Source organism: Lolium perenne, chromosome 3 (assembly GCF_019359855.2).
Source record: "Lolium perenne isolate Kyuss_39 chromosome 3, Kyuss_2.0, whole genome shotgun sequence".
Classification (NCBI taxonomy): domain Eukaryota; kingdom Viridiplantae; phylum Streptophyta; class Magnoliopsida; order Poales; family Poaceae; genus Lolium; species Lolium perenne.
The window spans coordinates 45,213,756-45,231,273 of record NC_067246.2 but is presented as its reverse complement, the minus strand read 5'-3'; the positions used below and the strand labels follow the sequence as shown (position 1 = coordinate 45,231,273).

General features: G+C 52.4%; 1 protein-coding gene and 1 pseudogene across 1 annotated transcript; one reads left to right on the top strand and one right to left on the bottom strand.

Moving 5' to 3' along the window:
- The first annotated feature begins 220 nt into the window (after positions 1–220).
- Positions 221–11,589, top strand: LOC127341406 (uncharacterized). The gene is made up of 3 exons (XM_051367237.2): positions 221–494; positions 9,276–9,490; positions 10,797–11,589. The coding sequence occupies exons 1-3, from the start codon at positions 221–223 to the stop codon at positions 11,385–11,387; spliced, it is 1,080 nt and encodes a 359-aa protein (XP_051223197.2). The 3' UTR covers positions 11,388–11,589.
- A 3,022-nt stretch (positions 11,590–14,611) lies between these two features.
- Positions 14,612–15,668, bottom strand: LOC127339304 (E3 ubiquitin-protein ligase SINA-like 10; annotated as a pseudogene).
- Between the last annotated feature and the right edge of the window lie 1,850 nt (positions 15,669–17,518).

The window sequence follows — 17,518 nt, the reverse complement described above, 5'->3', positions numbered from 1 at the left end:
AAAACCCAAACCGTGAAAGGTTAGAAGAAAATTAATTCCAAGCCTTGCCGCCGCCGGCGGCTTTGGCGGCGGCGAGTTTGACTAGGTCAGATCTGTGCGTTGTCCTACCCGATTCGCTCACTCCCTTGATTTCTCCGGTCGGCTAAATCATTTCATTTGCGAGTGTATCCCAGGTTGGTTAGGGTTTGGAGGTCGCGCACGGCACCTCTGTGCTCCGATGATGGCAGACGACGATGCTGACGTTCTTCCTCCCTACATCGAGGAGGGTGAGGAGGAGGCTGCGGCGTCGAAGCAGCTGCGCCGCCAGCAGAGCAAGAGGAAGAAGCCTCGGGAGAGGATGCCGTGGGAGTTCGCCACGCCAGAAGAGGAGGCCAAGGCGGAGGCGAGACTGGCTCTGGAACGCCAACTCATCGTGCACGACCCCAATACTGGAGACACTTGCTTCACCCGCGTCTGGTTCCTTGACCTCATCATCTTTGACCTCGACGAAGAGAGTATGTGGCCGTTCGTTCTCCAACACGTTATGCTTATACATGATTTTTGAGTCGCCGAGGCTGAGACTCGTGACTTGGTGACTTGACTCAGCGACTAGGGCTTGTATAGTCGCCCCAAGTCGCCTAGCAGTTTTTTCCATCTTTGTAACATCAAACTTGTAACAGCAGACAGCCAATTGATGCATGTGAACAAAGTTGGCCTGTCAGCCATACCGGCCAGGCCCAACACGGCCCAGCTAGCCCTCTCCCAGCCTCACCCCTCACTAAAACCTAATCCCATCAGCAATCCTCCCGCACCCAGCCTCAGCCGCCAGCCAGAAGCACTCCCGCACCTAGCCTCGCTCGAGTGGTCGAGCCTCTCCCCTCTCGTTCCTCTGCGCCGCCGGCGAAGAGCAGCGGCACCTCAAGCCTCTCCTCCGTAGCTCTGCTCCTTTCTCTCCCTGTACTTCTCTTTCTCTTAAATCCCTAGGCAGAAGCGACCGGCGACTAACAGCCGCCGCTGTATAGTCGCTGTTTAGTTGCCAGCGAGCCAGCAAGTCGTGCGACTCGCCCCGTGAGTCAAGTCGCCTGCGCGACCCAGGCACGCCGCGCCGACTCGGCGACTATACGGCGACTATACAGCGACTATACGGCGACTCAAAAACCATGTGCTTATACGAACCATATGACTAGCAATATGTTTATTATCATAATGCAAACGCTTAGTTCAAGTGTGGTGATATGGACGTTTCAAAGTTATCGGTTTGCGATTAATGTGGTATGTGCTTAGACCGTACTAGTGATATTTGGCCAAATGTGGCATCTGCTTGATTAGGATTAGATTGTTGAGTTCTAAACCATTCTTCAGACAAAATGCAATAACACATTAGAGCGCCTTAAGTGAAGTTAGATACAACACTTTAAAGTGAATGTGTTAGAGAAGTAAAACGCAAGAAGGAAAAGAAAGTGACGGACATTGAAGTCATCTTCTATGGAACTTACTTAATGAAACCTACTTAACATTCAGGCGGGGAAGTAGGAGTGCTTTTCAGTGTTTGGGCATACAAAGATGAACCTGTTAGCTTCTACTTCTAAGAGCTATGCTACTCACACGATGATCACTTGGACACACACACACGAACTTGCATGGAATGGAGTGACACAAGTAGTTTTGGTGCAGCTCAAAGACGTCTGCTTTTCTTGCTCTTCTTCTCTACTACTTGGTGTGCTTGAAACTGATACAAAGTGTCTTATTTATACTACTCAGTGAGCAGCTTTTCTACTACTCTTCTAGGTGTGAATATTTGACTACACTTAACCCTCAAAGCTGCTGCACGTTTATCTCCTTCTCTTGCATGTTCTGATTGCTGCTCCTTTGTTCATACTACTACTAGTGTTCATACTACTAGGATACTGCCATGCACGTACTAGTGTGGCTAAGCAACTTAATTAAACCAACAATTCTCCCCCTAATTTAGTTGCTCTGTAAGTTCACGATGCCAATTCTCTCCCGCAGACTCTGGAACTGAATGCGACCAAGTGCCTTAGTCAGAATGTCCGCGAGCTGGTCATGAGTGCCGATGTACTCAACATCGATCTTTCCATCGTCGACACACTCCCTGATGAAATGGAAGCGTGTCTCGATGTGCTTACTCCGGTCATGGAAGACATGATTTTTGCACAGCTGAATTGCAGACTTGTTGTCCACAAATATTGTCGCAGTGTCATCCTTCTTGTCGAGGAGGTCGCCAAGAAGTTGGCCAAGCCAAACTCCTTGGCATGCCGCAGTTGTCGCAACAATGTACTCCGCCTCCCACGATGAAAGTGCGACCACCTTCTGCTTCTGTGACTGCCAAGTCACAGGGTTACGACCAATCATGAATAGCATACATGAGGTGCTCTTTCGGTCGTCGATGTCGCCTGCCATGTCGGCGTCGCTGTAGCCGATTAGCTTGCCGCCGTCCTCATTCTTTACGTAGCGGCAGCCATAGTTGCGCGTACCAGCAATGTACCGCAACACATGCTTGACAGCAGCCATATGCTCTGTCGTGGGCTTCTCCATGAACCGGCTGACGTAGCCGACAGCGAATGCAATGTCAGGACGAGTGTGCACAAGGTACCTCAGGCTCCCGACAATGCTGCGGTAGAATGTTGCGTCCACCGGTGGATTAGAGCTCTCCTTGCTCATCTTGAGCTTGGGCTCCATTGGGACGTGCACTGGGTTGCAGTCGCCCATGCCAGCCTTGTCGAGCAGCTTGGCGGCGTATGCCGCCTGGCCGAGTGTTATCTCGCCAACGGTCTGCTTCACCTCGATGCCGAGGTAGTAGCTCAAGAGGCCTAAGTCGCTCATCTTGAACTTCTCCTTCATCTCCTTCTTGAACTTGGAGATCTCTTGTGTGCTCGCACCGGTCACGACCAAGTCGTCGACATAGACGCCGAGAAGTAGTCGCATGTCGCCGGTGCCGCGCGCATAGACTGCGTGCTCCGACGGGCTCCTCTGAAACCCAAGCGACAATAGTGTGCTGTCGAGCTTAGCATTCCAGGCCCTCGGTGCTTGGCGCAATCCATAGAGTGCCTTGCGCAGCCGCAACACCTTGCTTTCTTCTCCTTCGCGGACAAAACCAGGTGGTTGAGCCACGTATACCTCCTCCAGAAGGTCTCCATTGAGGAATGCCGATTTGACATCCATGTGGTGCACTTCCCAACTCTGTTGTGCTGCAAGTGCGATGAGCACGCGCACAGAGTCGAGTCGAGCGACCGGGGTGAATACTTCGTCGAAGTCGATGCCGGCGCGCTGGACATATCCCTTTGCAACAAGGCGAGCCTTGTGCTTGATGATGTCACCAGCACTGTTCTTCAGTTTGAAGACCCACTTGAGCCCGATGGGGCGATGACCCGCTGGCAAACTTGTGAGTTCCCAGGTGCCATTCTCCTCGATGGCGGTCATCTCATCCAACATGGCAGCACGCCATGCTGGGTGTGGTTCAGCTTCAGCGAACGTGGCAGGGTTCTTCACCCACCACCAGAAGGAGCTCCTCAACGGACTCGGCGACAATGTTGTCGATGGTGCGGAACCTGCGTAGGCGTCCGTCGCCATCCGCCGAGGTTGGTGTCACTCCAGGTGGAGGTGACACGAACTCGACTGGAGCGTCGTGACCAGCGTGCTGTATAGTCGCAGGTGTTGCTGGTTCCTCCGGTTGATGTGTAGAGAGTGGCGGAGATTGTGCCACTCCCCCGTCATCTGTGGCCACATTGTCGTTCACGCTAGTGTCGATTCCCGAAATGGGGAAGTCGATGGTGAACGTGTGAGCGGGGTGAACGTCGGCGTGCTCAGCCCACTCCCAGCTTGCATCCTCGTTAAACACGATGTCTCGGGAGACATGTGCGCGTTGCGACACTGGGTCAAACAACTTGTATGCCTTTGATCCAACATCATAGCCCATGAGTACCATGGGTGTGCTTCGGTCATCAAGCTTCTTGAGTTGGGGGCGCGCCGTCTTGACATGTGCAACACATCCAAACACCCGTAAGTAGGACACGTTTGGTATTTTTCCATGCCATACCTCATACGGAGTTTTGTTGTCGATGCTGCGCGTGTAGGAGCGGTTGAGGATGTAGACCGCCGTGGTCACTGCCTCTCCCCAGAATTTGTTCGGCACTCCTCGCGCCTTGAGCATGCTGCGAGCCATGGCAACAACGGTTTGATTGCGCCGCTCCACCACTCCATTTTGCTGAGGAGAATAGGGAGCGGACAAGTGCCGCTGGACGCCGTGCTCGGCGCAGTATGCATCGAAATCCTTGGACGTAAATTCGCCGCCGCGATCCGTCCTGAGCGTGCGCAGTTTGCACCTGCTCTGCACCTCAACACTTGCCTTGAAGCGCTTGATTGCCGCCTCTGCCTCGTCCTTCGAGGCGAGCAACGTCAGCCACATGTAGCGGCTGTGGTCATCCACGAGCAGCAGGAAGTATCTCTTCCCGCCTGGTGTCGGTGCTGAGATGGGACCGCAGAGGTCACCGTGCACCAACTCGAGCTTCTCCGTCGCGCGGAACTTGGCTGTTTGAGGAAACGGGGCGTGACGTTGCTTTCCCGTCAAGCAAGCATCGCAAAGCTTCTCGACATGGTCGATCTCTGGGAGACCACGCACCATGCCCATGCGCGCCATCTTCTCCAGAGCACCAAAATGTTGATGGCCAAGGCGCTCGTGCCAGCGCCATGCATCACTGCCCCGGCGAGCCGAGAGGCAAACCGGCTGCGCGATTTGCAGAGGAACCTTGTATAAGCGGTTCCGTGAGCGCTCCACTTTGGCAAGGAGACGCCGGTTCCTATCACGGACGTACATGGTGCCATCGCGTATCATCGTCTCGCAGCCATTCTCGTCGAGTTGGCCGAGACTGATGATGCTTGTCTTCAGGCGTGGGATGTAGTAGGCCTCCGTTAGCGCGCGGTGCTCACCACCGCGACTAGTGAACATTACGGTACCGCGCCCGCATATGTTCACCACGGAGTTGTCGCCGAACTTCACCGAGCCAGTGACCTTCTCGTCAAGGTCGGCGAAGGCTGTGCGGTCGCCCGTCATGTGGTTCGATGCACCGGTATCTAGATACCACGGCGCATCGACGGGTTCCGCCTCGTCGCCAAGCCGTACCTTTGTGCGTTCTTCGTTGAGGAAGACATGGCAACCAGTACGCTCGGGCTCCATCGGGATGGCAGTCACTTGTGCCATTAGCATCGCCGGTTCGTTGTCGTCGCCGGCCTGCACCAAGTGTGCCTCATCTCGCTGCTTCTTACGGCACTCACGACCCAGTGGCCCGGTATACCGCAGTACCGACACTTGTTGTCTTGCGGGGCGCCGTTTGCGGCGCGGCCTCGTTGGCCGCCCTCTCCAGCCCGATTACGTGCGCCGTCCTGGTCGCGACAGAGGACCGGCACATAGCTGCTACCACTGCTACCAGACGGACTGTCGCGCTCGCGATGCATTCGAGCGCGCCACTGGTCCTCCGTGAGCAGGAGCTTGCTACTGGAGTCGTGCTCGTCGTCGTCTCTTTCATCGACGACCTTGAGCCGGCCGACGAGCTCCTCAATGGACAAATTATTTAAGTCCACCAAGCTCTCAATCGACCAACACAATTGCTTGTACCGCTTAGGAGCGATACGCAGCAGCTTGAGGACGACCTTCTTCTCGTCAAGCGGGTCGCCAAGGACCTCCAACTCGTTGGCGAGAGCTTGGAGTCGCATGGCGAAGTCGTCGATTGACTCCCCTGGACGAAACTTGATCTCCTCGTAGTTGAGGCGCAGCGTTTGCGCCCTCGACTCGCGCACTCGCTCAGCGCCGAGTCGTAGAGTCTTGAGTGTGTCCCAAACCTCCTTGGTTGTCTTCTTGACGGCAAGGGTGGCGAGCATCTCCGGCGGCACGGCACGAAGGATTGCTTCGAGTGCCAGCCTGTCGTCGGTGAACTCTGCGTCACCCGTCTCCACCGCCTTCCACCAGCCACAGCCTTCGAGAATGACGCGCATGAGCAGCGACCATTCATGGTAGTTGGAGCGTGTTAGGAGCGGAATGGCCGTCGAGGACATGCCCGCGTCACGCGCAGAACGCGGAGCTGCTAGCTCCCGTCCGCCGTTCTTCGCTGCCAGCACACGAGCCATGATCCTCTCCTCGATCGCAGCTTCCATTTCCTCCGACGTCCTTGAACCGCCTACACCTCCGCCCTTCGGCATAACTACACAACTTGGCTCTGATACCAATTGTTAGCTTCTACTTCTAAGAGCTATGCTACTCACACGATGATCACTTGGACACACACACACGAACTTGAATGGAATGGAGTGACACAAGTAGTTTTGGTGCAGCTCAAAGACGTCTGCTTTTCTTGCTCTTCTTCTCTACTACTTGGTGTGCTTGAAACTGATACAAAGTGTCTTATTTATACTACTCAGTGAGCAGCTTTTCTACTACTCTTCTAGGTGTGAATATTTGACTACACTTAACCCTCAAAGCTGCTGCACGTTTATCTCCTTCTCTTGCATGTTCTGATTGCTGCTCCTTTGTTCATACTACTACTAGTGTTCATACTACTAGGATACTGCCATGCACGTACTAGTGTGGCTAAGCAACTTAATTAAACCAACAGAACCGATATATGAAGACTGAAGGGATGGACATCTAGTAATTCTTTTAGGTGTGAAAACCTTGTATAGATTCAGAATCAAATGTGTATGTGCTATGTTGTACTACAACGGCTTATATTATAGAACAGAGTGATAGTAGTTCTTCCCTTCCTGCTGGAACTGGCGAATTTCATTAAGTGGACGTGCATATATGGTTCAATACTAAGGGTGCTAAAATATTTTGTCTCCTAGGATACACAGTTGTTTGCACATAGAACCACAGAGGCTACAATGCTTGTTAACCTAGTGAACAACTTGCACACAGATATTTTAAGTATATATGGTGAAACCTATGCATGGAGAAAATCGCAAAGTGAGCTAAATTCACAGTTAGAAATGCTCCATGAAAGAATGCTCCTGCATTAGTTGGAAAGTTGCAACCCTATTTGGTTATCTCCAAAGTTACTAGATCCCATGATGAATCCAAAGAGAACCTCAGGTGTCTTTATTTTTAATTTGCTGGCTTAACCGTCTCCAATAATTTGCCCATTTGAACCTACTAGTACAATGCTTCTTTTAGGCTGGCATTCCACTAGTAGAAAATAGGCCTTTCGTCTAGACCTTGGGCCGGGACTAATGGCCCAGACACATCGCCCCGAAACCACCCCATGGTGCGGTTACCATAAGTCCCGGTTTTTATGGGCCTCTAGTCCCGGGTTGGGATACAAGCCGGGACTAATGCGCCTGCGTCCGCTGGCACCCCTTTAGTCCCGGCTGGTGACACGAGTCGAGACTAAATTCAAACTGTTCGGTTCCGGTGCGGAAATCGACCGTCGTTGCCATCGTCAGAAGTTGCATCGGCAGACGGAATTTTATCCGATTGGAAGTTGCATCGCCGCCGTGGCCGGCCACGGGAATTGATCACCTGCTGGCTGGCCTATTCACCTCCTGTCCTGTATATGCATCTTCACATCTCCTCCATTAGCCACATCTTCACATTCTCCACTAGCCATCTCTCCCAAAGAGCTCTCTCCCGTCCTGACCCTCTCTCATTTTCTAATGGAGCAGCTCGCGCGCACCCTCTCTCTACCTTGATCTCGGGTGTACTACCTCACCGCCGACGAGATGCACTTCAAGGTCATGGTCACTCTCCGTGCATCAAGGGTGGAGAGGTGGATTCACGCTGTCAAGAGGGATTTCCTTGACGCCGCACTGATCAAGTGCGTGGGCTTGGACTGCGAGTTCACCGACCCTCGCGAGGATAGTGCTAACCAGCGCGCCGCCGTCCATCAACTCTCGGTGGCGACCGAGAATTTGGTGTTTTCCAAATTTGCTGGGATGATGAAGTGCCACAACTTCTCAAGGATTTTTTGCAGGACAAGACCATCAGATTCTGCGGCGCGGCTATCCACAAAGATGTGGAAATGTTGCGTTCCTACATAATTGATATTCCACATGCATTCGACCTCCAAAAGTTTATCCCAAACCCCACCAAAAATCTCATTCCGAGTCTGAATGATCTGGCAAATTGTACTATTGGGATAAAACTTGAGAATAAGATGACGAGGAAGAAGATGAACTGAGTTGCCCCATCCAAAACTCACTTCATCTTCTTCCTCATCGTCCTTTTTTAATTCTTTTTGTCCCTCTTCTTCTCAAGTTTGTCCCAATAGTAGAATTTGCTAGATCATACAGACTCGGGATGAGATTTTTGGTGGGGTTCGGGATTATCTTTTGGAGGTCGAACGCAGATGCAATATCAATTCCGTAGGAACGCAATATTTTGACATCTTTGTGGATAGCTTCGCCATAGAATCTGATTGTCTTGTCTTGCAAAAAATCCTTGACAAGTTGGGGCACTTCATCAGCCCAACAAATTTGGAAAACCAAATTCTCGGTCGCTACCGAGAGTTGAAGGACGGCGGCGCGCTGGTTAGGTCTACCCTCGCGAGGGTCGGTGAACTCGCAGTCCAAGCCCACGCACTAGATCGGTGCAGCGTCGAGGAAATCCCTCTTGACGGCGCGGATCCACCTCTCCACCCTTGATGCATGTACATGGACCGTGATCTTGAAGTGCATCTCCTCGGCGGTGAGGTAGTACACCCGAGATCGAGGTAGAAAGAGGGTGCACGCGAGCTGATCCATTGAAAAATGAGAGAGGGTCGAGGTGGGAGAGATGGCTAATGGAGGATGTGAATATGTGGCTAATGGAGGAGATGTGAAGATGCATATATAGTTGAGGAAGGTGAACAAGCCAGCCACCGGGTGATCAATTCCCGTGACCGACCGGATGCAACTTCCGATCGGATCAAATTCCATGTGTCGATGCAACTCCCCACGACGGTCGATTTCCGCGCCGGAACCGAACAGTTTGAATTTAGTCCCGGCTCGTGTCACTAGCCGGGCCTAAAGGGGGTGCCAGCAGGCACATGGGCATTAGTCCTGGCTTATATCCTAGCCCGGGACTAAGGCCCGCAAAACCGGGACTAATGGTTACCGCACCATAGGCACGCCCGGGACGAAAGGCATGTTTTCTACTAGTGTAGATGTATACACTAATCCTGATGTTCCTAGAGGATCAATACTTGGATGCTGTGTGAACTTGTTATTGCTTGAGCCATTATCAATCTCAACTTCTGTTACCTAAATATTCATTCCTCTTTGGGAACTAACTTGACTTTCTTTTGTCTCAGCACAATATGGTCCTATGCGTTATGTGAACTCAACTATCGGTGATGACCACAGATTGGTTGGCTCTTTAAATGTGCTTTGTCTGAAGATAATCTCCTCAGATGTTTCCTACCCTATCAATGTCTATGGGACCGTGATAGTCAGAGATAATCTTGATTATAAATGCATCAACATCTTCCGACGTGACAGAAATAATTGCCAGCAAGTCACGTCAAAGGTATTCAATAGACTGGCTTAATGTCACATCTTCTGTTTCTTTAACTGACGTGAAATCTGTATCCCTGCTACTAAAAGCATTCTAGCATTCTATCATGTAGATATTTTAAATTTATTTTCATTGTTGCTGTTTGCATGACTTATCCCGTATCCCTAGGGGCAAACTTAAATATTTAATACTATTGACAACCGAAGGTTTGTAAAGTGGCTGAAGTTTCTTTGTAACTGTACATTTACGGGAAACCTCGGTGACGCTTTGTAAGTTCTCACAGTGGCCAAAAGATTGTTGAGAAAATCACTTTTAAATTTCACACAGCATAAAAATATCTGCTAGTGATAAGTGGTCAGCTCTTCTAACATAATAATCACAGGTCTGGACCTTGCTTCGTCTTTGATGTTTTGTTGTTTATTTGTGTCCCAACACAAGCTAGAGTGCTAGACATACCGGACCTGAAGAGCTGAGTTATACTTGTATCACTAAAATGGTGTAGCGTGCTTGTTTTACTGTTCTTTTAAGTATGGTAATTGTCTCCATGGCTTATCTGGGCCAGGTCCGTAATTCTGTGACCCACGAGGCCATTTACTAAGGCTAAGGATGACCCATCTAACTTTGATTATGTGGTCTTGGTGACCCAATGAGTCTTGTGGGCCGGCACCAACAATCTCATAACAATGAGAAAAACTACACAGTTGCTACTAGATTAGATAGTGATCTACTAGCTAGTACCGGTGATTCATCGCTCAGTGTACCAGTTTTCACCTCAGATGGATGTTTTGGTGACCTAAATGAACCTGTCCACCATGGATCATCTAAACATAGTATATCGCTATAATTTTCAGCTATAAATTAACCATTAGTTTTCACATAACAAGTAGGCAACAGTATACTGCAGCAGAGTCACACAAAAGTGATACGCATTTGAGTTTGTATTAATGACTAGTAAAAGGCCAGTTCTCGGAGGACTTAACATTTTCTCTATTGCTAAAAGGGTGTAGCGTGATCTTCTTTGTGTTCTGAGGTGTTGACACTATGCCGTTTGCCTCCAGTATAATCAGTGCACTCTTTAATTCAATGACAATTATCTTCTTTAATAGTTTTTCCCTAGTTCAGCAGGTGTTTCATCTATGATCCCCTATAAGTTCCCATATTATTCCTCATGTCAGTTCATTAGGGTCCTGCGAAGTTCGCTGAAACTATGTTGCATATTTACGATACATGAGATCTCTCTTATTTGAGCAATGAATAATGTACACCAAATTTCCACCGTAGTGCTCTAATGAACATATTGCTTTTGTGAACTTCGTAGAATGAAGATCTGATTCTGACTGGCCCAACTAGAGGAGTTGTTTTTCGTGGTGCAGCTTTCTTTGAGATAAATCTGATGCTCAGAGAAGATGGAGAGGGCAATGACAAACAATTCAGCAAAGCATTGATTGATGTATTACTTGGCAGAATTAACTCTAAGGTTTGTAGCAGGACTGTTCCTAGCTGGCTTAGTGATGTGCAACTGGTATTTTCATATGTTAAAAATGCACTGGAGGCCACAATTAAGATCAAAGTTCTGTCAGGGCCTGAAGTTTTTCATGGCAAAATAACTGCTTGCACCACAGAAGTTCCAAACAATTTTGTGATGTACGACAGTGATGTTGGTGGTGGTATGGCAGTTGATGATGGCGGAATTATCCCACTATTGCGACATGTGGTGGCAGTTTCAGTAGATGAGATGCTGATACTCAATATCGGTGCCCATGGTGCTGATCACAGTGGTAACATGTCCAGTTGTGTGAGGAAGTTCACTCCAGTGATTAAAGGTGCAGATGAGGACGAGTTTAGCTGTGGTCCTTACATTATGCGAATGGAAGTTATCTGGTCAACCTTGTTTTTACCACCAGGGTAAATCAGGAGCATGCCCATATGTAAATTTTCCATAACTTCGTAGTCATACTGGAGTCAGCTATAATTAACATGTTAAGTTACGTGTCATGGCATAGCATGAAGCCATGGCTATGTATTTATCTTAGCTAGTTTTTTGGACTTGTAACATGTAAATGTGTGCAACTGGGGCAATTGTGAAGCTTAAGCGGATGTGTTGTGTCTCATGTGTTGTGTGTGCCTTTTGATTCAATGTTGCATTTGACTTTCATTCTACTACAGATGATATGTTCTTGCAGTGCTGCAATTGGCCAATCAGACAGGCCAGATGGCAGCTAATGTGAGTGAGGTCGGGGCGCGAGACCTCTCTGCCTGTTGCTCCTGATTTAGTGCTTGTTTGAAACTCTGGAGTAAGAACAAAAACTGTTTCCGATTGCTACAGGAAATATACTTTGAGTTGTTTGGGTCCAACAGAAAACTGCAGTTTTAATACACTTCATCTCAACTAATTACTCGCACGATCAAGAGAGTAAGAGTTGCACTATGGTACAGTTGGCCAATGCTATTACAATGATGCCTTCACTGTTCTACATCTTCTGTGTCTGAAGACGTACTCGACGAGAGCGTCTCTCCTGTGCCACGCCTTGCGTGACAGTCGGAATTCGTTTGGGTGACAGTCGGAATTCGTTTGGGTGACTGTTGACTACAAAGCTCTTGTTGCTCATGTGCATTTCTTCAATGCAATATCTTGCAAGCTGCTGCCCTGGCTAAACTGAAATTGCCGTGGGTGGCCCTGCACGGTTCGATCGTTTCGCTGCTTGGAGTATTGTGGTGTGGTGCACATCCATCAGTCCATCGCAACAGCTAGTCCAAAGCTGCTGGTGAAGATGATAGGCAGACAGACGTTGGGTCAGTTCCTTGTTGTGAGATCTGGATACAGAGGGACGGGACCAGGAATTCAGCAAAGGAGGTGCAGGCGTGTAGCAGAGCACCAACGTTTTGCTGCCTCAAATTGGCACCTGGAGTAGACACGTGAAGGGCAGCACAGCGACCTGAAAACTTTTTACATTTCTTTTGAAACTTGACCCTCCATTGCAATTTTCCAGCGTGGCTGCTTTTGTTTGAAGGAAATGTTGCAAATCATGTTTAGAGCATCTCCATCGGTGCCATCAAATAGGCGCCGGCAGGGGCGCCAGCACTGCATCATCTATTTGGGGATGCTGCTCCCACACCGGCGCCTTCAAACCGACGACCCCGATAGATTCAGATAATTAAACTTAAATTTTGAAAATGATATTCATACGAAGTTCAAACAAAATTTGTACAAATTTAACGCGAATTTAAACTTAAAAACTAAAAAAAAAACATCTAGCAACGTTGGGAGTCAAAGATCTAAAGTCCAGGTCATCGCCGTCGTCGCTGGATGCCCCGAAGGACCAACTGTCATCCTCGTCGGCCTCCTCCTCGTCGGCCTTCTCCTCCTTTGGCGTCGGCAGCTCGGAAGGCCAGTCGAGGTCGACAAAGTTGGCGCCGTGGTCCCTGGCGGACCACACCGCCGCCTGCCACAGGTCGATCGCGATATGCCGCTAGTCTTCGTCGATGGAGCGGCCGATCATGAAGTTCGTGTCGGGGAACTCCCCTTGTCGTCGTCGCCACGGAGGGCCTCCTGTGCCTCGGCCTCCTTCTCCCACCATTTCTTCTTCGCCGACGGAAGCGGTGGCAAGGCCGCGGCGTCCTCCTCCTTGAGACGGCGACGGTGGCCCGACCCCGTCGTCCGACAGGCCGGAGCAAAGGACGCGCGCCTCGCCCCCGTCGCGGATGACGATGCCTCTGGAAGGAGGTGCGGGCGCGGCCGAGCGCGTGCGGGCGACGGCCAATGAAGATCCGGTGCGCGAGCCGCCTCCGGACGCCGCGGTCCTCTCCGGCGGCCTCGCAAGCCGGCGCCGCCCGCACCATGCAGGCCGCCTGCGGGAAATGCAGTGGGTCACGCGGCGGGTTGCCGCGTACGCGCTGGCGGTAGCTGTACTGGCGCAGCGTCGTGGCGACGTCGCGACCGTACCACCCGGCACGGCGGCCGATGCTGTTGAAGCGCCCGCGCGACCTCGACGGCGTGCTCATCTTCAAAATGCCGCTGCTAGGTCCGGCAAGCTCCTCTCCGCCGGCGTCATCCCGTTCCACCGTTCCCTCGCGAGTGCTCGCGTCTGTGGTCCTGCCGGACGTGCCAGCAGTGCGGCAGTTTGTACTGCACTGGCACGGGTATGCGGTGCCAGTACAGTACATCGGCCTCGTCGTGGCTGAGCTACAACGAGCGCAGCCCACCGCCGCTGCCGTCGGCCTCGTCGTTATGCGCCATCGTCGCCGCTTGGGTGCGTGGAAGATTTGCGCGGTGGTTGGACGGCGGCGGCTAGGATTGGAAGGCGGGGAACAGAGAGAAGTGTGCGCTGGTGTGGTTTTAAGGGAGGCGGAGGACGCGCATTGAAGGCGCGTGGGTAAGTTAGGTGGACGCCGTCTGGACAGTCGCCGCCCTCGTCCTCAATTGGGTTTCCTCGCGGGAGGCCATTAATGCCGACGACCAACCTCCCCGCGTCGTTTCGGATGCGAACCACCATGTGCTCTCGCGGACAAGGCGCCTCACCCGCGAAAACCGTCGTGCCGCGAGGCGCCGGCGCGTCTGATGCACGCCCTTCGCCAAGGGGCCGGTACGGGGTTGCCGGCGCTTCTATTGGGCTCGCAAATTAGCCGGCGCCGTTTGGGGCGTAGCGGTGCAAGCCCAAAACCACACCGGCTCCCAAATCACTATCGGGACCACTATAGGGTGCGCCGGTGGAGATGCTCTTAGGGGTGATCATCAGTTCATGGACTATGTTGGTAGAGGAAAACGGTAACCACTGCTAGTACACTGTGTATTTGGTCGAAGCTCATAAAATTAAAGTTGGAACGCCGACAATGATCATACAGTTTGAACATTTAGAAATTTCTTTACACGCATAGCAAAGTGCGGCAGGTGCGGATGAAATACTTGGAGAAAGTTAAGTAGCAGCACAAGAACATGACAGAGTGCATGTAGCATCTGTCCGACAAATGACCACCTAGAATGACAGTTAACTTCACTACAGCTTATCCTAATGATGCAGACGCAGCCCAGATAGTATCAGCACGAATGCACGATCACCAAAACACTAGCTATCTAGCAGGACGAACTGCGTCTCATTCGCCATGAACTGATGAGCGCAGCAACCCAGAGCTGGATCAGGACGACCATGGGGAGACCCTGTCGATGCGGACGCTGAGAGGCACCTCCATTGACATTGAGACGGCCCGTCGCCCGGAACCTGGTACCTGGGCAGCACCGGCAGGAACGTCGGCTCGTCGGTGGCCACCACGGCGCCGGGCGACGTGCTGCTTCTCACCTGCATCTCCACCAGCACCTTGTTGTTGTCCGCCACCGGCCCGAGGGTGACCCACATCTTGCACGTGAACCGTGGCCGCGCCGCCGCGCTCGCCCGGATGCACACCACGGACACGGCGGCGGCGGCGGCGCCGAGCGCGCCCACGGTCGCCAGGAACGCGCGGCCGTCGTCCTCGGCCACGAGCAGCAGGCGCGTCCGCGGCGCAGACGGCACCTGGACGCGGAGCACCTCACCGTACCGGATGCTGTGCACCGGCACGTAGTGGGCGGCCGCGCGCGACGCGAGGTGGCCCGCGAGCGCCGCCGGCAGGCCGACGAAGCCGCACCCGGGCTCCGTGCAGCGGCAGGGCGCGTGCGCGCACCCGTTCTGGTGCTCGGCGGCCCCGTGGTAGACGACGAGCCTGCCGCACCCGGCGTGGGGGCACGCGACCCTCGTGGACGAGACCACGGTGTCCAGCTCGGGGCAGGGGTCGAAGCCGCCGCCGTCCTCGCACGTCGCGCACTGCCCGTCGGGGAGCTCGGCGACGCAGGCAGCGCATGCGAAGTGCCCGCCCTTGCACTGCACAAAGATGGGAGTTGGTAGCCGCCAAGACGGAAGAATCGATCGTGTTCCGTGCGGGTGGAAGGAAAAAAAGAAAGGACCTTGAAGACGTGAGGGTTGTAGGGGCGGGAGCAGAGGGGGCAGTGGAGCACGCGCATGTCGATCCTCACGGCGAGCTCCACCCGCGAGCCGTACCCCGCCGCGACCAGTGCGCCTGCGCCTCCTACTCCTCCGGCGGCCTCTCGCTTCACATGGCCGACGGCCAGCTCCAGCCTTGCCTTCTTGGCGCTGCTCTCGTTCTCGTCCATGGCCGACGGCGAGCCACAGATCCTCCACGCGACGCTACCGCTCTGCATCCTATTCCAGCTCCCTTGCAGCAAGGAGGTCCCAACTCAAATCGATGGTGAAAATAAAATTCAAAATGCAAGAGAAACGCAGGTTTTGAATCGCCGCGTTCGGGACCGGAATCTCTCGGCTGAACCTTTTTACGAGGGGGGAGTGAGGACAGGATGAGGCAGCTGAACTTTGTACGGGTAAAGTAAAGATAGGGCACAGAATTGTTACTTGACCGGCGACCGGCGCCATCTGTTCAATTAGAAGGAAATTGCGGTTTTCACCACGTTTAGAGCATCTCCAGCCGCGTACCCTAAAGCTTCACCCAAAGCAATTTGGGGTGCGCCGGACAAAAAAAAACCATTCCAGCCGTGTCCCCTAAACCCGAATTTTGTCCGGCGCGCCCCGATACGGTGTCCGGTGCCCCGAGCCCGTCCCATCCCACAGGGGACGCTCCGGGCACGCCGGACACAACGAAAAGCGAGGCGAACCGACGCGGGCCTGACGCGTGAGCGGCTCAGTGAAAAATCGTCTCCCACTCCCGCCAAATCCCGCTCCTCCCGCCATATCGCTCCTATCCCGCCGCGCATTTATGGCCTCCCAACACATATCCCGCCGCCGATTCATTTCTCCTATCCCGCCGATTTGTTTCTCCCTCCCGCCGTCCACCCACCGCCACTACCCTCTCCCCATTCCATGGCGCCGCCGGTAGCCCCCAAGAAGATGGCCAAGAAAGCGGCCAAGAAGCCGCCGGGCAATGCGACGAAAGGGGCAAAAGCGCCGTTCGCAAAGCCGCGGAAGGCGCCGGCTCCGAATAAGAAGCCGGAAGGATGGACCGATGATCAGTGGCATCAAGACTGTCTGCGCCGGAAGATGTCGACGGCAGAGCGGAAAGGACGGAGGGCGGCGGAGCAGGAGAAGAAGGCTCTGGCGGCGCGCCAGCACCATCACTTAATGGCCGGGTGTCTCGCTGCCACCAACGCGAGCCCATATAGTACGAACGTGCTGGTGTACGTTCCGGGAGTGTTCTCTCCGTCGTCATCCGCCTTCTACAACGACGGCCCCTCCGGCACTCCCGGGTGCGTGACGCCTAACCTGTCGCCCCACTACCAGGATGTGCTGCCGCATGGTGGCTTCAACCCCAATAACCTCTACTCCCCGGCGTACGAGCATCGCGAGCTGCTTGTGACGGTAAAGCACACGTCCGCTGGGAACCCCAAGAGGAATGTATGATGAGTACAGCAGCGAGTTTTCCCTCAGTAAGAAACCAAGGTTATCGAACCAGTAGGAGATGAAGATCACGTGAAGTTTGTTGGTGAAGGAGTGTAGTGCACGCAACACCAGTGATTCTGGTGCCAACGTGGAACCTGCACAACACAATCAAACTACTTTGCCCAAACTTAACAGTGAGGTTGTCAATCTCACCGGCCTGCTGAAAACAAAGGATTAAACGTATGGTGTGGAAAATGATGTTTGCTTGCAGAAAACAAAAGAGAACAATGATTGCAGTAGGTTGTATTTCAGATGTAAAAGAATGGACCGGGGTCCACAGTTCACTAGTGGTGTCTCTCCAATAAGATAAATAACATGTTGGGTGAACAAATTACAGTTGGGCAATTGACAAATAGAGAGGGCATAACAATGCACATACATATCATGATGACTACCATGATATTTACTTACGGCATTACGACAAAGAACATAGACCGCCATCCAGCATGCATCTATGCCTAAAAAGTCCACCTTCGGGTTAGCATCCGCACCCCTTCCAGTATTAAGTTGCAAACAACAGACAATTGCATTAAGTATTGTGCGTAATGTAAACAATATAAATATCCTTAGACAAAGCATTGATGTTTTATCCCTAGTGGCA